This window comes from Aythya marila (genome assembly GCF_965140915.1).
Source record: "Aythya marila genome assembly, chromosome: 4".
Taxonomy (NCBI): domain Eukaryota; kingdom Metazoa; phylum Chordata; class Aves; order Anseriformes; family Anatidae; genus Aythya; species Aythya marila.
Window position 1 is genome coordinate 75,704,783 of NC_139045.1, and position 24,547 is coordinate 75,729,329.

The 24,547-nt window shown below is 53.8% G+C and overlaps 1 protein-coding gene across 2 annotated transcripts; it reads left to right on the forward strand.

The window, feature by feature from the left end:
• The first annotated feature begins 974 nt into the window (after positions 1-974).
• Positions 975-21,352, forward strand: CYP26B1 (cytochrome P450 family 26 subfamily B member 1). 2 transcript variants are annotated; one of them, XM_082760197.1, is made up of 6 exons: positions 975-1,710; positions 3,849-4,073; positions 15,604-15,879; positions 17,008-17,163; positions 18,072-18,353; positions 19,233-21,352. In XM_082760197.1, exons 1-6 carry the CDS (start codon positions 1,507-1,509, stop codon positions 19,623-19,625), a joined length of 1,536 nt encoding a protein of 511 aa, XP_082616323.1. In that variant the 5' UTR covers positions 975-1,506; the 3' UTR covers positions 19,626-21,352. The 2 variants fall into 2 exon arrangements, with proteins under 2 accessions (XP_082616323.1, XP_082616324.1); XM_082760198.1 differs by lacking the exon at positions 17,008-17,163.
• The last annotated feature ends 3,195 nt before the right edge of the window (positions 21,353-24,547 follow it).

A 24,547-nucleotide genomic window follows, 5' to 3' on the forward strand; every position in this document is an offset into this window, starting at 1 on the left:
TGGGGTAAATTTCGGGGTGAGGGGGTTGCAAGGAGGGACGCAGTAAGTGGGGGGACAAATCTTGGGGTGGGATAAATCTTGGGGTGGGGTAAATTTGGGGCTGAGGGGCTTGCGAGGAGGCCCTCACTAGGGGTTAAGCATCTTGTGGGGTGGGGGGGGGGCTGGCTAAAATCCTTGGGGTTGGGGGGGGGGCTCCGGGCTGAGCCGCGCTGCGCTCGTCTCTCCGCAGGCCGAAGGTGCGGACGGCGGCGGCGGCGGCGGCGGCGGCTGCTGGAGGAGAAGGAGGAGGAGGAGGCGAAGGAGGAGAAGAGGAGGAGGAGGAGGAGGAGGAGGAGGAGGAGGGAGGCCGAGGAGCTCGGCGTGACCGTGCTGCGGGCGGCGGGCCAGGGCTCGCACGCTCCAGCGCCGCGTCCGCCCTGCTCGGCCCGCCTCCCCCGGAGCCCTCTGAAGTGAGGGTGGGTGTGCGGGGGAGCAGCCGGGGCTGGCGGCGAGCCCAGCCCGGCTTCCCCGCCTCTATATAAACACACATTGACTTTCTGTTACCCGAACTCACATCGCGAGGGGCTATACCGAGGCAGCCCTGCCTCCTCCTCTTAAACCAGGAGTCTTGTGAAAAGTCTGGGGCTAACAAATAACCGGCGCGCATATATATATATATATATATATTTATATATATATATATATACACATATATATTTATATATATATTTATGGAGATATATTTATGTGGAGGGAGATAGAGATATAAACCGATCTGTCTCGCTCCCTGTGTATAGATACATATATAGAGCTATTTAATTCTTCCATCTCTCCAGGTCTTTGCTGACTTATTTTAAGATTTTTTTTTCAGTATTTTTTTAAAATCTCGCTCCTTTTTTTTTTCTTTCATTTTTTTTTTTTTTTTTTTGCTCCTTCTGGTGTGTGTGGCTTGCCTTGAAAGCGAGCGAGAGCCAGAGCATCTGCATTTGGACTTTTTGGGGGTCTTTTTTTTTTTTTTCACTCCGGGGTTTTCCTTTTTAATTTTTTTTTTTTTTCTCGCGTTTTTAGCTACTCAGTGCCCCCACGCCCCTCTTTTGGGGGCTTTTCTGTAGCCTTTTTCTTTTTTCCTCTCTTTCAGTGTTGGTGTGTTTTTCTTTTTTTTTTTTTTTTCCCTTTTTTTTTTTCGCTTGTGTCACTCTGTCAAGTTTATTCCAAACAAGAACAAAGTTTTCAGAGAGGGACAGAGGAGAAACTGCTTTTTTTTGCCCCTTTTCAATTTTTCCTTGCCCTTCTTTTTTTTTTCCCTCCTTTTTTTTTTTTTTTTTTTTTCTTTTTTCCTGCTGTTTTTCTAACCTGCCGGCGGAGAGGGGGGCGAGCGCAGCCCCCCCGCCCCAGGACCCCCCAGGCAGGGTCAGTGTGCGCTCCGCAATCGCCCTCTTTTCGTGCGTGCGTGTGTGTGGGTGCGAGTGTGGTGCCTGTCAAGGGGCTGTTTCTCTCCCCACCCTCCTCCTCCTCCTTCTTCCAAATATGCTTTTTGAAAGTTTTGATCTCGTCTCGGCACTGGCTACCCTCGCGGCGTGCTTGGTGTCACTGACTTTGCTGCTGGCCGTGTCCCAACAATTGTGGCAGCTCCGCTGGGCTGCCACCCGCGACAAAACCTGCAAGCTACCAATCCCTAAAGGCTCTATGGGATTCCCTTTAATCGGAGAAACCTTCCACTGGCTCCTGCAGGTAAGGAGGATTCCCTTCCCTCCCTGGAAGGTGGGCTGGGACCGGCTGCTTTTTTTTTTTTTTTCTTCTTCTTTTTTTTTTTTTTTTCCCTCCCTTTTTCTTTCCTTTTGCACGGGCTGCGATTGCATCAGGCGGGTTCCCGGCGAGCTGGGGAGGCAGATGGGGCTGGGGGGGACCGAGGGAGCCCGGCTCGGCTCGGCTGGGCTCGGCTCAGCTCGCCCGGGGCTCCGCGCTGCGCTGCCCGGCCCGGGGCGCGCCGGGGTTCCCCCGGCGGGGGCTGCGCGGTGCCGGGGAGGCGGCGGGGGGAGGCTCGGGGGTCTCCCCCGCGCTGCCAAAAAGCCTTTTTCTTCCCCCAGCCCGAATCCAAGCAAAATGAAAAAAGAAAATCAGCCAAACCCCGGGGGCGGCACGCGGGGATTTGGCTTCCCCGGGGGTTTGCGGGCACGGTGCGGGGGTCCCCCGGTCGCGCCCCCTCCCCTCTGCTCGTCCCGCGGCCCCGGGAGCTGCTCCCGGCCGGGTTCCCGACCCGCCCGGCTCGGGTCCGGTGCCGGGGGAAGCCCACGGAGGTAATCGGGAGCTTAACCCGGGATTAACCTCGCTAAGTGCTGAGCAGCAGCGGCGGGCGGAGCGGGATCCCCTCGGACCGCGTTGAGGAAGGGTGACTGCCAAAAAAAAGGGGAGAAAAAAAAAAAAAGAGAGAGAGAGAGAGAGAGAAGGAGGAGGAGGAGGAGAGGAGGCTGGCGGCCGCCGGGGGTGCCCCGCTCGGGGGGGAGCCGCGGGCTGGGCTGGGGGCACCCCGCCGCTCGCAGCCTCCCGGGAGGGAAGCCCCGAGGACAATTAGCCCGAGCCTTTCCCACTCCGAGCCAAACAAACCTCCGCCGGGATGCTCTCGCCGCCCAAGGTCGCGTTTCATTGACGGCACGGCCCCGGCACGGCTCCTCCGGGCAGCGCTGCCCGGCACCGGCTGCGCGGCTGCGGCTGGCCCGGCCCGGCCCGGCCCGGCTCGGCTCGGCTCGGCTGGGAGCTGGGGGAAACCCCGAGGTGAGAGCCCCCGCACCCCGAGCGGTTCCCCCCTTCCCCGGGCGCGGCGCCGAAGGGGTTAACCGCACGCTCTCAATAGGGCTTTATTTTTTAAAGAAATTTATCAGATTTTTACAGGGGGACCAGAAAAGGGTTCTCGCTTTTCCACAGGCTCCATCCAAACAGAGTCCAGGGCTAAAAATACAAAATTTTGTATAAATTGGACTCCATTCGAAACTTCTCCCACATAAAGGTCCTCTTTGTGCTGCCCTGGAAATGGTGTACAAATAACTCTTTATTAATGCCACAAAAAGGACTTTAATTATATTTACGCAGATCAAGAAACAGGGTCACCTGAACATCTGAAATTCACAACCGCGCTTTTGTTTCAAAATAAACACACGCACTCGCAACCCGCGATCGCTCGCAGCGCTTCTCCCCGCGGGTCGGGGTTTTTTGGGGGGGGGACACGAGCCGGGTTCCCCCCCCCCCCCCCCCCGCCTCTCCGGCCGGCTCCTCGCCGACAAAAGCCCCCCCCGGAGCATGTGGGAAAGTTATTAAAGCCGCCCGAAATCTGCAGATTTACTTAGGCGAATCGCAGCCTCTCGAGTAAATTCGGTCTGAGCGAGGGGAAAAAAAAAGAGAAAAAAAAAAAAAAGGAGGGAAGAAAAAAAAAGAGAGGGAAAAAAAAAAAAGTGAGGAAAAAAAAAAAAAAAAAAGAGTTTTAAAAGTGCCGGGGGAGGTAAAAAAAAAAAGGGAGGCGGACGGGGGGCGGAGGGCCCCGGCGGGAGGAGCGGGCAGCGCCGGGCGCCCCGTCGGAGGCAGCGGGGCTGTGCACGGGTGGGACCCCCGCATTTTGCCCCCCCCCAGACCTTCAGGCACGGCTCCCCCCTCCTCGGCGCTTCCCCAGGCTGCTCGCCGGGTCTCCGCTTCCAAAAACCAGGGGAAAAAAAAAAAAAATCCGAAATCCCCGCGGAGCTGCTCCGGGAGCGATGCTGCTCGCAGGGGGATGCGGGGACGCGGAATTGGGGGGGGGATCCCCACGCGTGGGGGGGAGAAGGGGGCCGTGCGGTGACACCGGCCTCTCGGGGCCCCCTCCCCGTGCTCCCCCCCGGCAGGGCTCCTGCTTCCAGTCTTCGCGACGGGAGAAGTACGGGAACGTGTTCAAGACGCACTTGCTGGGGCGGCCGCTGGTGCGGGTGACGGGCGCGGAGAACGTGCGGAAGATCCTGATGGGGGAGCACCACCTGGTGAGCACCGAGTGGCCGCGCAGCACCCGCATGCTGCTGGGGCCCAACACCGTGGCCAACTCCATCGGCGACATCCACCGGCACAAGAGGAAGGTGAGGAGCCCACGCGAGACCGGGCGCGCCGCGCGTGGGGGGCGCGGGGAGCGGGGGGACCCCCGTTTATCCCCTCCCTTTCCCTCTTTTCCCCTCCTCCTCTCCCTCCCCTGCTTCCCCTCCCCTCCCTTTACGCCCCCCCCCTGGTCCCCCCTGCGTGGGCGGTCCCGCGTGGGTGCCCCCCTCCTCCTCATCCCGTCCCCCCCCCCACCCGTGTCCGTGCTCGGAGCCTTTGAGGAATTTAAAAGGGCGATGGGACGGTGGGAGGGAGCCGGGGGGGGGGCACACGGGGCGTTCCCGAGGGCTGTCTCTGCCCCCCCCGCTGCCCACCCGTGGCTGTGGACACGCGTGGCTGGGGCTGCCGTGGGCTGGAGGTCGGGAGCGGCCCCGCAGAGGTCTTAAAAGGGAGATGCAGGAAGGCGGGGGGGGGGCATCGGAGAGAGGGGGCAAAGCAGAGCGCCCCCCCCACGTCCTGGCTGCACCAGAGGGGGCTGTGGGGAGCCCCCGTTGGGGTCCTGCTTGCTGTAGCCTGGTTTCAGGGGGCAGTGAAGTGTCCTCAGGTGTCGGGGATTGACCTTAGGGACCCCCCCAGGCAAAAATCCCCCAGGCAAAGGCGGTGGCAGAGGTGACAGGCAGGGCGTGCTGGCGTGGTGGCATGGGTGATGGTGGCATGGGCTTCACATCCCTGCTTCTTGCCCTGCTGGGTCAGGGCGGGGGGTTAATTTGGGGGGCGGTGAAGGGAAAGCATCTCCCTGCTCCCCAAAAGCATCGCCCCCAGGTGGGATTAAGGGTGGTACCCAGCACCAAGGGGCTGCCCCAGGGCTTGTCCCGAGGCAAACTCTGCTTTCCTTTTTGTGCTCCAGCAGGATTCCCTATCCTGGTGCATGCATTTCTCTGAAATCCCTACCGAACCCCATCGCTTCTCTTCCCTTCTGGGGTTAGGATGAGAAAACCACCTTGGTCTGACTCCCACGAGTCACATTTCTTAATGAAAAGCCTGAACATTGCCACCAGGACCGTGCTGCTGGTCCCTGCTTGGGATTGGGGTGAGCTCGGTGCCTGCAATTGCACCGCTGGCTGCATGGGCTGCTCCTTTTTGTCTTAAGGAGGGAGGAATCTTTCCCATCCCTGCCGTGAAAGGTTGTGCATGGGCTGTCCCATCACGGAGCGTGTCCAGGGGAAGGAGAGGTGCAGGGACAGGGACGGTTTTCCTCCGGCAGCAGGGGAAGGCAGGGGTGAAGCTGCAGCTCTGGCTCCTGTTTGCTATTACGAGAGGGTTCAGTGGCAGCAGACAGTGATGTGAAGGTGTCTCCACTCTCCTCCGCTGCTTCCTTTATCTCGTTTGGCAAAAAAAACAGTTTTTCTCTGCTGAGGAGTGGGTAGCTCAGGCCTTTGCTTGAGATGCCCTCAATAAAACCCGCAGAATTCAAACCTCAGGAAAAGATGCTGGGAGAGGAGAGGAGAGGAGAGCGTGGGTTACGGGAACGAGGTCATGGAAAAGGGAGGCCTGACCTCTGTGGTATCCTGATGGGCTCGTAATTTGCACCACAGCACAGCTGGGGAGCGCTGGCACCAGAAAGGAGCAATACCAGTGGCATAGCCAGGGGACAGCCTCTCTCCCTCAGTACCTGTCTCACTTATATGCTAGGCTGTGAATCCCAGACCCAAATACTCCCTGTGTTTTTGAGCCCAAGGCTGGTCTGGATCTCCATTCTCCTCAAAACTCTTTTGCCTTCCCAATTTTTAGCATTGCGTATGATCCCGAGCTGGCCAAGATCCTAATTCCTGCCTCAGGGATGGCTAAAGATTCCTGAGAACAGGTACAGCCCGCTGTCCTGGGATGCCCTGTTGTTGGATCAAGGCTCTGATGCAACCGAGCCATGGCCTCGGATGCTTATGGACCACAAGAGCTCCTGCCTGCACCCCTCACCTTGCTCTGGGCTCTGGTGTAGTGGAGAGCAAGATGAGCAGGGCTGGGGATGCTGTGGGGCTAAGCAGACTCTTAGCTTTCTATTTCATCAGGGTTTGGGTACGATGGGCTCAGCTGGCTGGCCCGCTTTCCTTTGAATACAGCTGATTATTCTGATTCCTTCACTCGGTCTTTTAATTACTGTTTAATTACTGTTCTCGAGGGGCTGAGCATCCTGTGGGTCACGCACCCAAGGGTGCTCACGGAGCCTGTTGGCTGGAATTGCATTTTCCTCTGTGCAAATCATCCCTCGCCCTGGGCTGGGTGAGTTGCACATGCAGAGATAAGGTGAACCTGCTTCTGATGTGAAGCAATAGATCATTCTGTTCCTGGCGAGATTGCGATGACCAGATTAAAGGTTTTTTCCAGGCCAGGTGCCTTCTACGGGCAGAAATTAGCAGTGCCTTTTGAGTTTGTCAGCCCTGAGCTTTTGTTGCTGTTAAATGGCATTGACTTTTAACTCTCCCCATCCTGACTGTGAGATGCATGAGGAAGAAGCACTAGACTGAGATTTAAGTTTTCTCCTTCCACGTAGAAGTTTTTCTCTTAGGTACCTGCTCTGTACCTCCCTGCTGGGAAGCCAAGCAAAAAGACATTGGCAGAAGATGGCATTTTTCACAGATATCACCAACTTTCTTAGCAAGGGTGCTAGTATTAATAGAAAAGGTTAAAAGATTCAGAGCAGCCTGAAAGCTCCATGGGGAAGAACAGCAGTAGCTCCTGGGAAACCTGTGGGGTTGTTGATAACTCAGTTTAAACCTTGTGGGGCTTTTCTTTTTCTTTTCCCCCCACCTCTCAGCTCAACTCTTTGCTCACTCTTAACCACTTTCTCATTCTCTGGTCCTGCCAGAAGTTGCCATGAGCTATCATTTCCCACAAGGCTGCCTGTGGCATTGGGTGCCAGCTGGCAGGAGGAAAAGGAGCATGAAGCCCCATGTGCTCACCCTCTTCCAAGACCCAAAGCATTTGGGTCATCTCCAGCTCTTGTCCCACCAAGCACTGCATGGTCACCACCTGAAATGAGTCCTCATCATCTTCCTATAAGCCAGTGGAGCTGCACTTATTTACACCAGCACTGGCAAATGCTCCTTCGTTGTTCCCTGGCAATCAAGCTGTGGTCTCTTGGTGGGGCAGATTGCCACTCAGACAGCAGACAAGCTCCAGTAAGAGCTTTAAACCCAGCACGTTCTTGCAGCTTGCTGCAGAAATCAGCTGCTTTGCTGGCCGTGCATAGGTTTCCGCAAAGTTTTAGCTTTTCTCTGTGTTTTTAGCACCAGCAAGTTGCAGCCGTTGCTGGTGGATCTGCAGTAGTTGCCCATGATGGTGATGGGATCAGGGCTGGGGTGGACGACTCGGTCTCTGGAGCTCTTCTCTCGGGTTTGCTGTTTCCCTCTCTCAATTTTTCTTCAGGATCTTATGAGGATTCAACATCACCCTGCATAAAGTGGGTGAATATCCTTCTCCATCCCTGGCTGTCAGAGGCTTTAATCCCAAAGGTGTTACAGGGCTCTGAGTTTCTCTCCTGGAAGATGCTTAGGAGGAATGAGGTCACATTAAGAAGACAATCCCCATGGCAGCTCTGCTTTCCCATCCCCTCTTTATTAAAGCTCCCCTGCAGGAAACCGTCAAAATTTGTACAAATAGAAGAAATTTTCCTTTTGGAACTCCCCGAGCTTTGTTGGAGAAGAGGTCTCAGGTACAAAGCCAGCTTTGCCCAGGGCCGTGACAGCCTTTGGGGTGGGAGGAAAACTCCTCAACCTCCTGAGATAGATGCCTACTGCAAGGTTGTTACTGCCAGGGGGCCACAGAGCTCATGTCGAGGTTGGAGAAGTATCTGGAGGGAGCTCATTCCTTTGTCCTGGCCTTTTTGTCCCCAGATCACCTGGAGGTGACTGGCAGGAGCAGAAAAATTTCTTTCCTGCCTGGATGAGCATGGCCATGGCTTTGCCTTGGCTTTGTGGTGGCAGAACCCTTTCCATCTCCTTGGGGTGATGGACACACATCATCCCTGAGGGTTGGAGGTGTCAGACACATTTTGTGTCCTGAGGGAGGGAGGCTCTTGCTCTCCTACAAGAACTCATTGAGGAGGGGTCCTGGGACAGCGCCTGTCTCGGGGCTCTCCCCATCCCGCTCTCGTTTCGGAGGCACAGCCATGGATGGGGATGTCTGGCTGTTCACGCTGAGTCTCTGTCCCCATCTGGCTGTTCACATTGAGTCCACTTCACATCCCTCCCTAGATTTAAAAATTTTTTTTTTTCACCCCCTTAGTTCCCATTTATACCCATGAAACCCAGCGAAATCAGTGCAGTCGCTCCGGATTTACCCCCTGTGTGTTTTGGAAGTGTCAACCCCTGGGTCAATACGACCTGTAACGAAGGCAAAGCAAACCTGTGCAGGGATAGCGTGGGCTCTGGTTTTATGGGATTTAAGGGCAGTGGGAAGCTGAAGTTCAGCAAACAGAGAGCAAAGGCTGCCGTGCTGCTGCCCACGAGGGAGCCCGGTGTCTGTGTACAGAAGGGAATGGGAGCTGGAAATGGCCAGGATGCCTCACCCTGAGCTTTAGGGTCTGAACCGAGCAGTGCCCGGGGCCAGGAAGGAGTTTTTTGGTGTGGGATAAGCGGTGCCAGTGTGCTCTGGTGCAGGGAAAGGTGGGACAGTGACTTTTCCTTGGAAGCATCCAGCCCTGGCAAGAGAGCACTGGACTTGCAGGGCCCGTGCTCTGTTCCAGCATAGTAATCCCAAAATAGGCACAGCTGGCTTAAAAAAAGGAAAAGAAAGAATAAAATAAAAGCAGTCCGTGGGCTGGGTAGACATCCTAGACCCGGAGACTCGAGGAGGAAGCAGACAGTGGTGCAGAGAAACGGCCTGTTTTGTCTCACTGTCCAAAACTACATCATTCATTAACACACCACAATTAATGTTCTGCCTCGGAGGCATACAAGTGTTGAGCTTATTAGCACCAAGTAGAAAGGTCTGAGGCTTTAATATAGTTTGCAAGAGGATTAAGAACACAAAAGGGGCCATAAATTTACAACCAAATATAAACCAGCTGCTGTGGGCAGGACTGGGGGGAGGGAGGGAGGGAGGGAGGGAGGGAAGGAGGCAGACGGGGGAGAGGGGCGGGAGGAGGAAGGAGGGATGGGAGGCGGCAGGACCGAACCTTCCCCACCGCCAAACGCCCCGACCCAGGCTGCTCAGTGAATTTAATATTTTTTTTTGGCATTTCCATCCTCCTCAGCAGGAATTGTAGGGAAGGAGCCATCGCCTTCCAGCTGAGCCCCCTCCCGGATCGTGTCGGGTCAGCTCAGGCGGGCTGGGCTCCAGCTGCCATGCACCAGGCCCCTTTAGCCCTTCCCAGGCTGCTTTAACCCACGGGCAAAAGCCACCGGAGCTGGAGAAAAAAAAGGCTCCCATTGATGTAGGAGGGCTCCCGCTCGCGGTCTTGGGGAAGAATTTGCTGGCGAGGCTGGCTCATTGACTTTAGACCAAATAGTGCTGTCATCTACGGCGGTGTAAATCCAGAGTAATTCCAATGGATTAAAAAAAAAAGCAAAGCGCAGGTGCTCCTGGCTGAAGTATGAGGTTTTTGGGTTTTCAGAGCGCCGCCCACCCCAAAACACCCCGCGTGCTCGGGCCCTGCTTTGGGTTGAGCAGCGCCTGAGCACGGTGGCAGCCCTGGATCTGCCCTTACCCCACGGGCTGAGCCCCTCGTGGGGCTCTGACCATCCACATCCCCTGGGGTGGGAGCTGTGGGATGTCCTCTGAGGCATGGAGGGGAAAAAATCCCTCCTTGGGCTGCTCTGGGCAGCACCGGAGGATGCCAGGAGTGCGTCCTGGAGATGGGGGAGAGCTTTTCAGGTTCAGGATCCATCCTGTGCTGTCTTTGAGTAGTTTTGGTTTTCTGCCTCACCATGGTATGTCCAGCCAGGCAGCTCGGGCAATTGGGGTCTGTAATATCCAGCTCATCCCTCTGGGGTCAGAGGGCTTTGTGTTGGTTTAATGATGCTCTTTACTTCCCAGGTGGCACTTCTGTCACCAAATATATCAGCTTGCTCTTCATCTTTCCTCTCCTTAATTACGCCTGGTGGCCTTGGGTCACCTCAGGCTTTGTCATCTCTTCTTTGGGCTTAGTTTAAAGCCAGAGGGGTGCTCACTGGTAGTCTGCAGGAGCTCACATCTTCACACACAGGAACTCCTCAGCACCATTTGAGGCATGCCCATCCCCATCCGATGCAAGACCTTCCTCAGGATTTTGGTGGCAGAGCTGCTGAGATTTTCCTGCTGTGTGGAAGCACTTTTCCAAGGTCTTCTTCCATTTCTGCCAAGACAGTGCATGCACAAGAAAGGTGTATTTATTCCCCTTTGGGATGGAGCAGGCTGTGTTTTGGGGCAGGTGTTTCCCTCCCATCCCCTTGCTCTGCCATGTAACACGTGGCAGGACCAAGGTCTCAGCACTTCTGGGAAGGGCTCTCAAAGATGGTTTACCAAGTCCAACCTGCAGGTTTCTGAAGTGTGTGAGGATCCCTTCCCTTCGCTCTGCCCTCCATGCTTCAGGAAAAGTCACCAAAAAGGGGACTTGTCTCCTAATACCTCTCCTCCACTGGCTCTGCCATGGTGGCAGGGCACCATCCCTGATGCCAAGCGAGCTGCTCTCCTTTTCTTTAGCTCTGGGTGAGCTCTCACCTCCATGCCACAGATTTGGGGTGCAGCATGTTGTCCGCAGCCCATCTCAGCTCTTTCTGGTCATCTGCTGCTGGGGGGTGGCTGCCCTGACCATGCCATCACCTGCCCGGTGGGCTCAGGGGATGCTACATCCCCTTGGCTCCAGCCACCAGCAGCACTGGACCTCTTCTGGGCCAGGTGATGCCTCTTCCAGGTCCAAGGGCACTCCCTGTGTTTGATTTCCCACTTGACAATATGTAAGGCGAATTTTGCAGTCCCCCACTGTGCTGGTTGCCCATGAGTAAATGGGAGGGATGGGGAGCAGCGTTTCAGCAGGTTTCAGGCACAGAGATGCTGAAGAACCACAGAGTGTTTGGGTGACCCCATGGAGAGGGCCAAGCAACCTAAATTGCTGAATGTAACAGGTTGCACTTTGCTGGTGCTGGATTATTTTTTTTTTGGAGACAGTTTTGCAGATGGGATGCTGAGACAGATGTAGGGTGTCCCGCTTCTTTCCTCCTCTCCCCTTTGCATTGCCATCCCTTTACCCCATTACCCTGTTAAAGGGTTGGAAAGCAAATCCTCCCATGCCAAGCAAAGTGTTTCTAGAACTGCTTGGACATGGAGGTTTCATGCTACAGGGAGCTGGTGTGCTTGGGCTGTTTGGTTTTAGTTTGAATTGGAACAGGAAGACAAAATTCTAGAGTTTCTCACAACCCCAAGTGCTTAAAAAAGAAAAGGAAAAAAAAAAAAAAAAGTAAAAATTGGGGCTATGAGTAATCCTGAAAGGTGCACAATCATCGTAACTTGCCCCAAAGATGCTGAGATGATCTCTGGTTTTCTTTTTAGTACTTTTTTTTTTTTTTTTCTTTTTTTTTGTGAGTCATTTGAATATCAGTGAAACTGCTCATTGCAAAGCAGTTTCTTCTACTCCACTTTTTTTTTTTTTTTTTTTTTTTTTTTTCCAGCTGGGCCAAGCCTGGTGAAACGGCCCCTGCTCTGCTCCGTGCCTTGCTCTTGCAGCCTGGCCACCAGTGGCATGGCCCAGCAGAATGCATGGGGCTCTTGTGTTTCTCCTGGGGAGGGATTGCTGCCTTCAGCTCACCCACATCCACGCTCCTCGCTTTGCAATGTGCTGTGCTTTGCTCTGCGCATCCAGCGCTGCTCCTTTTTTGGGGAGCAGAATCTCCTGGCTTTTCCCTCTAAAGGGACCTGGATTCCTCCCGTGGTGGAGGATGGTGGCAGAGCATGCCATGGGGAGATACCACAAGACCTCATTTCAGTCCCAGCACAAGCAGAGGTGCTTCACCTTCCAGAGGACCAGCTTTCACCAGCAGCAGTGCGTCAGGGCAGCGGAGGTCCTCTCCTCTTGGCAGTAGCTTGGCTCAGTGGCACATTCCCACAGCTCTTTTGCTGCATTTTCCCTTCTCTCATGCTCCCAGCACCAGGACAGCCTCTTGCCCACAAGTCTTCTCATCCCTCTCCAAAAACATCCTGCTTTATGAGCCCACTGGAGCACGGCAGTGGGCTCCACGCCTGGCAGAGAGAGGCAGACATCCTTTACAAGGTGGTGACAGGACAGGGCTGGGACAAACACCCCCTGGCCTTTGGGATGTAGGAAGCAACAGCACATCTCCAGGTCGGGATGCTGCCTTGGATGCTTCCCTGACACGTACTGCTGATGCCAAATTGTTTTGTGAAAATGTCTCCATTCTGACCGTGCCTTCGTTTTGTCAGGCCAGCAGCTCTGAGCTGGATGAAGCATGGGTGTCTGATTCCAGCTTCTCCTCCTGGAGGGTGAAAAGGAAAAATTCTGCTCCCTCTGTCTGTGCTGGAGAGCTGGGAACCCACAGATCACTGTGGTGAAAAGCAGGGGATGAAACTTGTGCTTGGAGGGGGAAGTTTGGCTGGCACCAAGGAGGGGTAAAATGATGGAAAACATCATCCCTGATAATTACACTGCATCCCAGCTACCAAATGAAGCTTTTTCTAAGCATAAAAATGCTGTGGGTTGAAGCTGAAGGTGCTTTACTTGAATGTCCTCTCCTCTTTGTTGAGTGTTAAGGATGGGGCTGGGGTACACCCCGTCTGCGACTGGGGGCTGCTCACTGTCACGCAGAGCTGGACCTCTGCGGGGGATCCCGGAGCTGAGACACCGGGAAGGAATTTTCTGCCTTAGGAAACCCATAAATCTTTAAATATCCTGTTTCCACTGTGAGGCGGATTCGGAAGTTTCCAACTGGGTGGTGGGGGTCTCCCCGGGCAGGGGGTAGGCGAGCACGTGCGGGTGTGAGATCCACAGAGCAAATCCCCAGAGCTGGCTTTTTTTAGGACACACCAAAAACTTGGAGAGATGAGGGCTCTTCCCAGCAGCCACCCCAAAGCCCTGGCTGGCGGCCCCATGGCTGCTACCGGACCCCCCCTGTAAGGGGCATCCCCTTAAAGCTGTTTTTGCCTCCGGGCTGCTCGGGATCAACTTTTTTTGTGCAAAGATGCTCCTCAGCTGCGCTTCACTAGAGGGCGCAGGGATTTTAGGCTAGAAACGCGCCGAGGTCTGTCAGGGAAAGTTGGCTGCCTTTTCCTCCTTTTTAATCAACTGGAAAGATGCAGGGTTGAACTGGAGGTGACTGGAAGGGGATCCAGACTTGTGTCTGGCTGGGGAAGGATCCGCTGACATCTGGGATTAGGCGGCGTGGAGCGCAGCGGCGGCGAGCGGCCGGGACCCGTGACGCCGGCTTTGCAGCCGGAGGGGGCTGGAGGAGCCCAACAGCAAAAGGACAGCTCAAAAAAGGGCAAAAAAAGACCAAATCCCCGCCCCAAGTGCAAAATATTCCCTATTTCCAGGTGGTTGACCTCCAGGGTGGGTCGTTCTCTCCCTTGTGCCTTTGCTGAGCATCGCTCCTCGGGACGGGTGCGCTCGTCCTGAGTCCAGCTTGGCCACAAGGTGTGGATCCAGCCCCGGGCTGGTTCTCTGCACTGTGGGGTTGTTTTTTTGCATAGCAGGACCAGAGGTGTTTCTGTAGATGCTGGGCTTTGTGTGGGGAGCAGGAGGGGTCCTCATCCCTCATGGGAGAGATGTCGGGCAGCAATGTCCAGCTGAGGCCGGGGTTTGCCCGAGGTTGGGAGCCCCAGGTGCCACCTCCATCAGGAACGCTGGCCCCAAGCAGGGCTCCAACCTCTTCTTCTCCAAGCAGCTTCTTTCCCACCCCCTTGCACACACCCGAGCTGGTCTGCCTGAGCATTGCTGTCCTTTCAGGGCTTAAAAATAGCCAGTGAATTGCAGAGAGGCACGGAGAGCAGCAGCCGCATCATCTCGCACCCTCACCCTAGCCCTGCCGTTCATTCATTCTCCTGCTCCGTTCATTCATTCCTCAGCTCTCTGTAGACACCTGGGGCTGTCTGTCTGTCTGTGAGCATGTCTGTCAGTCTTTGTGCATCTTCTCCCTCTCTCACAGCCCTCCTCCTAGCACCCTGCTTGCACACTGATTTCCACGCCAAGCTCTGCCCTGCCGTGTGTGGTGTGATGAGTTTTACTCGGGGCTCAGCCCGCGTGCGGCGCGTTATGAAGCAGCTTTTGTCGAGCCTCCCACCCGGGCTGCAAGGGGACAGAGGTGTTATTTCACCAAACAAACTCCCGGCGAACGATGTGCATTAGCAATGAAGGGTCGCCGCCAGGAAAATGTTACCTTTCCCTTCGAGTGCTGACTGCAGAGGAAATTCCCACATTTACAGCTCCGGTACATTCGACTCTCGTCAAAAGAGGGGGTGGCTTTGATTTCTCTCCTTTTCTTGTCATTCTGATAACTTTGCAGCCTCCCTCAAGCAACCAGCCTCCGGTGGAGGCTTGCAGCTCCCTCCGTGGGAGCCTGCTTTAATTTGATTTTCCCGGAGGCCTGGCATGTGGCGGTGCATGTGTGCATGCCGCCGTGTGTGGAGGTTAATAAAAAATAAACAAACAGCACTTTTTTCCTCCGGTGCACTCTGGGAGGGATGCGGCGGGGATGCCGAATGAAAGCGCGTGCTGTGGGCTGTGCCGGGGGGAGGCCAAGGGACATTCCTGGCATTTCTGAGCTCCTCGTGCAACACGCGGGCTCAGTCCCAAATTGGAGTAAGGAGCCGTTAGCATCGGGGACCTGGGGAGGCCCACTCCTGCGCAGTGTTTACTTGCAGAACTTAAATTAATAGTGTCTGCTGACATCAGGTTTTTAGCCCGGTTTCCCAAGGAAATGAGATGTGTGCGATCTCAGCGTCTGCATGCGTGTGTGCCTCTTTTTCCCAATAGCACTTGAACCTCTGAGTTCAGCCAGATTTTGCAGAGAGCCTAAAGGCCTTGAACTAATTATTTTACCATTTTTTTTTTTTGTATATATTTAAAACGGTTGGTTGTTAGGAGAGAGAAACTCCCAGTGCTTCCCACTGAGAGAAAAGCTTGTGTGTGTGTTCGTGCACAACCAGGCTATTAGACATCAGAGAAGCCCCACGGAAGAGCTGTGTTATTAGCACCCAGCTGGTGGGATGAATGCAGGTGGGAAGCAGGACACATGGAGCCACAGGAAAGCTGGTTCCATCCACCCTGCCGTGCACGAAGTGAATTGTTTCCCTCCATCTCCAGTTAGCTGCTGGAGAGGGGCTTGGGGACACCACAATATCACCAGTCCTCTGGGGTGGCTGTGGTGGGGTCGGCCTGGGGAGGCTCCCTCAGCTGATGGCTCTCCATCAGCCCTTTTTGGCAGTGATTTTGGAAATTGGTCACTCTGGATGATGAATTCTGGATGGTGACAAGCCTTCTGCTCAGTGTAGGAGATTTGTGATGTTCATTTTGGTGAGCAGAAGCGGGTTAGTGGAGAATGCAAAGATTGTTGGGGCTGCGTAGAAATCTCTCTCACTCTCTTTCAATAGGTTTTCTCCAAAATCTTCAGCCACGAGGCCCTGGAGAGCTATCTGCCCAAGATCCAGCTGGTGATCAAAGACACCCTCCGGGCCTGGAGCAGCAACCCCGAGTCCATCAACGTCTACCACGAGACCCAGAAGCTCACCTTCCGCATGGCCATCCGCGTCCTGCTGGGCTTCCGCATCCCCGACGAGGAGCTCAGCCGCCTCTTCGAGGTCTACCAGCAGTTTGTGGAGAACGTCTTCTCCTTGCCCATGGACCTGCCCTTCAGTGGCTACAGGAGGGTAAGAGATCTGGGCTGGGGCTTCCACCAGCCGATAACCCCAATCTGGGGTTGGGAAGGCGGTGGCTAATCCCTACCTCTCTGCATGTTCTTGGTGGGATGTCTTCTCCCACTCTGACATCTAGAATCAGGTCCATTTTGGGATAAAAAGTCCTATTTTGGTTGAGTAGAGAGGGAGACACATTAATAGGCTTTCAGAGCGCTAGGTTTAGCTCCTTGGTTTAGTGCAATGGAGAATACAGTCAGCATCTGCTCAGATTTAATGGGTGATTTTTCCTTGCAACAGCACTTTGCTTATTTTTATTTATTTTTATTTTTATTTTTATTTTTATTTTTATTTTTATTTTTATTTTTATTTTTATTTTTATTTTTATTTTTATTTTTATTTTATTTTCATTTTTATTTTCATTTTAATTTTATTTTGTGGGACCCTTCTCCTACCAATGCACTGCCTGTCTGCAGGGCCAGACAGGCCAGCAGCCCTCCTGATTCTAAGAACTGTTCCAGTTCTTGTATGGAAGATGCAAAGTGAAAACGCAACAAAATATAGTTGTATTTCATCAGGAATTTTGGTAATAGATTTTTTTTTTTTTAATTATTTTGGTGGCTATCACTGCAAATTCTGTTATTGTTACTTAACCATGTGAATCGTTGGCAGCCCCAAGCTAGCTCAGTGGGGCTGCACTCCCATGCCAACTGCTTTAGTGTGAGGCCCAGCAATAAAATTGCTTGGGAAACCCATTTCACTCTTGGGAATAGGATTCTTTTGGATGAACTGACTTTCCCCTGAGAAACAGTTTTCCCAGGGATTTCTGTATATCCCGGGGAGAGGGGGAGGCCTGTGAACTGGTGCAGCACTGGAGCTCCCACATCCCACCTACCATTCGCGCCTAGGTGCCGATTACCCTCGCCTGTAATCGTGCACACCTGAGGTTTGCTCCTCCTGGCCAGGGAGTGACTCCAGCATTTTTATAATTCTCTTTGAGCACCTGCAAGTGCAGTTGGATTCCATAGTTGTGTCCTCCTGAGCAAGTTTCAAGCTGCTGGGGATGCTGGGCAGCCCCAGGGCAGGAGGGATGGTGGTTGTAGTGCTGTGCCCTGTGTAATCTGGTGGATTCCTGCTCCCCAGGGCATCCGGGCACGTGAAACGCTGCAGAAAGGGCTGGAGAAAGCCATCCAGGAGAAACTGCAGAACACACAGGGCAAGGACTATGCTGATGCTCTGGACATCCTGATAGAGAGCGGCAAAGAGCATGGCAAGGAGCTCACCATGCAGGAGCTGAAGGTAAAGGTCCTCCCCGCGACCCCTTGTCCTCAGGGCTTGGGCTCCCTGCGCAGCAGAGCATGGGCTGGAGCAGGGTGGATTTCTTGGGGGCAGACCTGAGGTGGTCGGTCAGATCTGGGGGTCCACAGAGTGTTGCTGGAGCTGCAGGTGAACCTTGGCCTGGTGGAGCACAGTGCCAACAAGCCAGTTGCTTTCCTTCGGGGTGTATTCATCACACTCAGTCCTTGCTTAAAAACATTTTCACGGGATATCAAAAGACCGTGCAAGCTTGCTGAGGCTTTCAGCCCTGAGCAGACTCTCACCCCTGCCTGTGCAGTTTTTAGGTGTCTCCTCTGTGGGGTGTATGAACCCTTGGCAGGTTATTAATTGCAGCAGGCTCGTGGCATGACTTGATCCATCAACACCCATCCCTGGGAGCTTTTCTCCTGTCTGTCACTCTGCATCCTCCAAGACTCTTTGGAAAGCTCCCTGTGGTGTGTCCAGCCTTTCACACTAGCCACCCATGTCTCCCTTTTAATAGGGAGGTTCCTTGTTTCCCCTGAGTGCAGGAGAAATTGGGCAGCAGGACTGTGCCTGCACCAGGAGGGACATCACAGTGAGGTCGGGCTGGAGAGCTGTGGGGTGTTGGGGGGGACCCCTGCAGCATCACCTGAATGGGGCAGGGAGAACATCCCAGGTGTGGGAGCGATCCTGCCCTCCTTCTGCTGTCAGCAGCAGCAGAACATCCCCACGCAGAGTTAAAAAAGGGGGAAATGCCTCTTTATCCCCTGGAGCTGCACGCCTTGAGACGGAGGGGAAAGAAGTGCCCCAAGCCAGGCTGCTACAGCCCTGTGCCTAGCCCCTGCTGTCGGTCCATCCATCTGTCTGTCCCTTCTGTGTCTCACCCCAGCTTTCCTCCTGCCTTTCAGGACGGCACCCTGGAGCTCATCTTTGCCGCCTACGCCACCACCGCCAGCGCCAGCACCTCTCTGATCATGCAGCTCCTCAAACACCCGCGGGTGCTGGAGAAGCTGCGGGAGGAGCTGCGCAGCAAGGGCATCCTCCACAACGGCTGCATCTGCGAGGGCTCCCTGCGGCTCGACAACATCAACAGCCTGCACTACCTGGACTGCGTCATCAAGGAGGTGCTTCGCCTCTTCACCCCCATCTCGGGGGGGTACCGGACGGTGCTGCAAACCTTCGAGCTGGATGTGAGTACTGGTGTGGCGGTGGGGTGCTGCTGCACTGTCACCTTCCCCAAAAAGCCCTCTGTGTCTTGTGTAGAGCTTGTCCAAGCCTTGTTTAGATGAGAGCCAGGAAGGATAAATTCAATTCTGGTGGTGGTGGTGGGTAGAAGTGTTGCAGAGTCATGGGAGGACGCAGGGATCCAGCCCCTGGTGGGGAAGAGATGCACTCAGGATGTCAAAGAGGAGACAGCCATGACGCCTCAAAGAGCAAATCGTGACAATGTTTGAGGCCAAAATCTGAGCTGGGGTGTGACAAGGGAAAGGTTTACTGCAGAGGGCACCTCCAGGCTGCCAGATGACAGGCGCATTGCTCACCGCGATGGCTGGAGTTTCCCACCAGCGCAACAAAAGCCTGAGACCTGGCTGTCACCACAAATCCTGCTAATGCAAGGATTGGAGTCAGAAGCCTTTTAAAGTGCTCAGGGGATGAGAAAGCTTCCCCGTTTCACACCACCCAGGCCCTGACGTGAGCGTTGGGTGGCAGGGTGGGAGCAAAGTGGTGAAGGGCGTGTGGCTCCTCTGGGCTGCCTGGCTCACGGGGCAGTCGGGCACTGCCGGGTTCCTGGTAGGTGGCTGCTGTGAGCGACCACAAAGCAAATAAATTGGAATGGCTCATCCGACGGGCTGGGATAGAGGCAGGGATTAATCAATCCAGCATTCCCATCTCCTAGCACTTTGTGTTACTCTCTCTGCTTTTTTATAAATTTAGTTAATAACCCCAAATAAAACAGAGAAAAGCATTTGCTCTGGGGACCAAAGCGGCTTTGCGCTGTCCCCTCTCCCTTCTTGCAGCATGGTTAACCCGCTCTGCTTTTTTCTCTCCCCTTCCCCTCTTCCCTGCAGGGTTTCCAAATCCCCAAGGGCTGGAGCGTCATGTACAGCATCCGGGACACCCACGACACCGCCCCCGTCTTCAAGGACGTGGACGCCTTCGATCCCGACCGCTTCGGGCAGGGCCGCAGCGAAGACAAGGAGGGCAGGTTCCACTACCTCCCCTTCGGAGGGGGCGTACGGACCTGTCTGGGGAAGCACCTGGCCAAGCTCTTCCTCAAGGCGCTGGCCATCGAGCTGGCCAGCACCAGCCGCTTCGAGCTCGCCACCAGGACTTTCCCCAAAATCACCCTGGTGCCCGTGGTCCACCCGGTCGACGGACTCAAGGTCAAATTCTTCGGACTGGATTCCAACCAGAACGAGATCCTGACGGGGACAGACGCAATGCTGGGGGCCACGGTGTAGAGCCCGCGAGGGACGGGCGGCTGGGGACGGAGGGGTGGGGTGGGGACACGGGGACGAACAGGAAGGGAGGGGAGAGGACCGAGAAGCTTCTCCACGATGCTCGTTTCACGGAGCCTCCGGGTCGGGACTGCTTTCTCCACCGGTGAAGCTGCCAAAACCCTTCTGCTCCGGGCGTGGAGAAGGTCGGGGTGGCGTCGTGCCTCTCGCTTCCTTCGAAAAAGGGAGAGTCGCAAATCCCGAGTAGAACTGGGACTGTCTGACCATACACAGTATCTAAATATTATAAATATATATATATAAATATCTATAAAACACTTCTGCTGCGAGGAGGAGCGCTGCAAAGCCCCGACTGTGGGAAAGGCTTTGGAAATCAGCCGGCAACCAGAGGTCTGGTGGCCCAGGGCGGCTCTTGGGTGGCCGCTGGGCTTTTTTTTTTAACAGTGTTAAATTAGCTGGTGATAACAGTGTTTTTTTGTTTTTTGTTTTTGTTTGTTTGTTCAGTTGTGTTTTTTGTTTTGGGGCTTTGGGGACTTCCCTGGGTGAGGGGCAGACAAGTGATGCCCATTCCCACCCCATCCCCTGGGCAGGTTTGGGGAGGGGGGGGTGCTGCCGTTTCGCCTCTGCTGCGGGACCGAAAAACCCTGTGGTGCCTTGTCTAGGACCGAGAAGACGGCGAGCTGTCTCTCCAAGGCCTCAGACAAGTGCGTTTTTGCAAAATGGGCTCTGGGGCAGGGGGGGGCTCCTCTTTTTTCTCATTGAGTTTCCTGCTGCTGCTACACAGCCTGTGTGCATCCGTCCCGTTCCCCCCCCACCCCTCGCCCTCTCCATGCAGAGGCACCCATTTGGGGGCATTTCGGTGCCTTTGCTCTCCCTCAGGGTGTAGGCACCAACCTCCAAGGCGTGCAGCCCCCCAACCTGCCACGGCGCTGCAAGCACCAAGCACTGGGGTGCCCAGCGAAACCGCCCCGCTCAGAGCTGCTCCTTTTGGGAGGCATTCACATTAAAGGTGATCTCTATAAATAAGCCAACGTCCGCATGGTTTGTCTCGTGTCTGGGTTTTGTTTGGCGATGGGAGAGCTCGGCAGGAAGGAGAGTGAACGGCAGGCTCCTTGCAAACTGCTTGCCTCGTCCCACCGCCCACCTGGGAGAGGGGTCCTGCCCAAAGCAGCTCCAGCACAAGCAAGCGGCCACCAAGGTATCTTGAGTTTCATTTGCTGGGTGGTATTTTTTTTTAATTTAATTCTTTTTTCTTTTTTCTTCTTCTTCTTTTTTTTTTTTTCTTTTCTTTTTTTTTGCATGCAAAAGGCTTCCAGGTTGAGTGTGAGATGGGCGCGTTGTGTTGAAAGCAGATGTTGCCTCATGCGTAGGTGCAGAGCAAAGACTCCCCGAGTGCTCTGGCTGGCATTTGGTTCAGATCAGTGCTGGGAAATCCCTCTTGGATCCCTCTTCGAGGCATTCCATCCCTGCTCTGCACAGCCCTGCTCCTCTCCCAGCTCCTGCCCTCCGTGGTGGAAAGGATGAGACAAGGACCGTGGCTGGGACCTCTCCTAACCGTGATGGGGAAAGATCTCATGCTTGGGTGGGCAGCTTGGCTTTCTGCTTTAAAGGTGTCCAGATAAGTCGGAGGGGCTGAAGTAGGAAGGACGAAGGGGCAGATGTTGCTTACCAGGTTGCTTTGCAGGTTGTGCTTTTGAGGAGTGGGCGCCTCTCTGGAAGGTCGAAGGAAGTGTGGAGCGAGCGACGGCGGTGGCTGCCTTTGCCAGGCTGCCGTCTGGTGGGGGCGGTGGGGAGGGAGGCAGGCTGTGAGCCAGGGGAAGCTCTCGAGGTCGGATTGCCGTCAGCCAAGCTGCCAGAAGCCCCCCAGGAGCATCCCGGCGGATGGGCTCCACTCAAGCCAAGGTGCACGACTTGATTTCCAGGTGGATTTGACCTGAAGTAAAACTCCCTGCCTTCCAAGGGATGCCGCTGAGATCCAGAGCTCGCTTTCTGGTTGGTAAGCAGCGTGCCAAACCTAAGAGCGAGGTTTCGGAGCTGTGTGCTACCTTGGCACTGTGCTACCTTGGCACCGCGTCCCTGGAACAGAGGCTCAGCTAGTTTGCCAGCCTGGAAATGTTGAGAGGAACACCACTAGCTCCAGCACCAGTGAGATTTTAGGCATTTTCCTTGTCCCTGGTGGAGAGAAAACATTCCCAGAAATAAAAGGGGCTTAATCACAGTCTGAGTCCCAAAGGGAAGCAAAGGAGGACATAATCTGAATGCAGTGGGAAGAGGAGAGTCTCCTGGAGGCAAGTGTCTGGGGAGAGGTTTGTGGCACCTGAGGCCATCCACGATTTTGGCTGACAACAAACATCTGTAGGGCATGGGGATGGGGCAGGAGGTGGAGGACGCAGGGTGAAAACCCACCAGGGACCCACTGTTCAGTGCTGTCCAGGAGCCCCTCATTTCCAGCTGAGACCTTTTGGGGACAAAAGCTGTGACTGGGGGAGAGAAGAGGTGAAAAAAGGGGAACGCTGGTGAGGGGAATGGCCAACAAGGTCGGGAGGTCTGGTCAAAACTCACTGGTGGCTTTGTGCTGTGCTCCCGTGAGCAAAATCTTTTGAGGAGACTTTTGGAAAGGGTTTGGTCCCGCTCGTGCTTACAGGCAGTCAGTGAAGGGCTTCGCTGAAATTGTTATTTTAACTTCCAATGTCGTTACAAAGTGAAAAACCAAACATGCTTTTGAATGAGTGGTTGATTGGAGAGCTGTAATGTCAGAAGCATACATCCATTATATATATATGCTTACATCATGTGTATATATAATGTTTGTGTGTGTGAGTATTTAATCTAGGCATAAGTAAGTCATGCTTTTGTTTTACCATTCCTAACTAATATAACTTGACTAAAAAAAGTTGCTGCAGAGGGTTTGCAGAATAAAGCACTTTGAATCTCAGAATTGTTTGTGTTATTTTTTTTTTCTTAGCACAGTCCAATTCGCTATAATATTATTTTATACACAAATTTTTTTTGGTCTGTCTTTATAAACTATTATAAGTACTATTTTTGTTATAATTCAAAATAGATATTTAGTATAAAGTTTTTGCTGTTAAATATTTGTTATTTAGTAAAATATGATTTTTTTTTCTCTTTATTGTAAACATTGTCTGGAAAAATATTAATATGTTTTATCACAGTTGTTTTAAATATTAAAAAAAAAAAAAGAAAAAGCACTTGTGGGGTTTTTCGTTATGAAATTGGTGCCGTGTGAACATGTGTTTCAGTCATGTGGTTCTTAATATGTATATAATATCATGTGTCGCATATTAAAATGAATGTTGTGTATTTTGTGATCTTAAAAAAAAAAAAATAAATAATCCATGTGGCTATTTTATAGACTTCCATAATAAAAAGAGTTGAATCTCCAAAGCTTTTGTTTCATGCCCATCTGCATCGTCTCTCGAAGGGCTTGTGGCCTCCTGGTTTGGGGTCTCAGGGTGACATCCCTGTCCTGGGGCTTGGTGCACCCATAGTGGGGGTTTTGCACCAGTGTGGGGACCTATCCATCTCCGTGGATGGGGTGCAGCCTTGCTGGCTGGTCTGGGGTATGGGAAATTCCCTTTCAACATATAATAAAGCATTTTATGGGGAGGATGGACAGGCATTAAACCAAGCTGCCCAGTGATGCTGTGAAGTCTCCATCCCTGGTGATACTTGGAGCCTACTGGGACATGCTCCTGAGCAACCTGCCCAAGGTGCCCCAGCTCAGGTCCATCCCTCCCAGAGGGTCTGGTGGGCTCCAGGACACCCAGTGCCTGCCCAAAGCTTCTGCCTGTCCCCAGCCAGAGACACAGGCTGTGCAAAACCAAGCAGGAGAGGAGGGAGAGGTGTTTGTCTCCAGGTGGACATGGGGCCTGGCTGTTGCTTTGGGCTCTTTCAGGAGCTCACAGATGGCCCAGGAGACTACTGTGGGTCAAAGAACATGCACCCAACAACAGATTACATCAACAGGATGGTTGTTAAAGGGTTGTATAGCCACCTTGGTGGGTAGGTTGGTGTTGGTGGACCAGACAAAACAGGACACGCTCAGCAAGGGTGGGCAGAGGCAGTGAGCTGCAGGCCACGTTGTCCCCAGCCCTCCTGCCACCTCCTGTTTGGGGCTACAGAGTGACTGATGCTCCTCAGGAAACCTGACCCCAGAGTCTTGTGTGAGTGGAGCTTGCCTCGAGCCTCCTACACCCAAAAAGTTGTAGGAACTTTTGGCCCTGGGCAGTGCTTCGCATGAGACGTGACGGCCTAAAGCTACTGGTGGGAGCTGCAGCTGCACTGGTCCCAGGGCGGAGCTAGGGTGGGTTGGGAGTGCTTAATGAGTCGTTAGGTAATTATTTAGGTAATTAGCTTCTGTTTCACTCCTCTTCTTCCCATAAAAATCCCTCAGATAGGGCTTTGGCAGAAAACAGGATGCTGCTGCTCTGTGGGCTCTTGCTATGACCACGCTGAAAGGCAAGTGGAAGCTGGAGGAATTAACAGAGTCCTTTGCAGTTGGCTGGAAAATATGACTGTGTGACTCCAGCCTGTGTCCCTTGGTGCAGCTGGAGGCTCCCTCTCCTCCCTTTGGAGTTTTGTGGCTGCTTTCTTTCCCTGCTTCTTGATGTGTCCTGCCAGCAGCGGCCTTGCTGTGTCCATCCTGGTTGTTGCCAAAAATGACTGTGGTTGTGCTCGGCCGTGGTCCTGTCCTGCTCCTGGCTGCTCCTGGAGCTGAGGGGGCTGATGTGGCACCTCTGTTCCCTTCCAGCCCATGATGCATTTATAACACTTGTCTATCACCTCTTTAATAGCAGGGAAGGTCATTTCCTTCCAGCCTTTTCTCTTTGGGAAGTTTTCCTCAAATTCCCACTGCTTTTATTTATTCTTTCATGTTCTGAACTGCACGGCCTGAGTGGGGA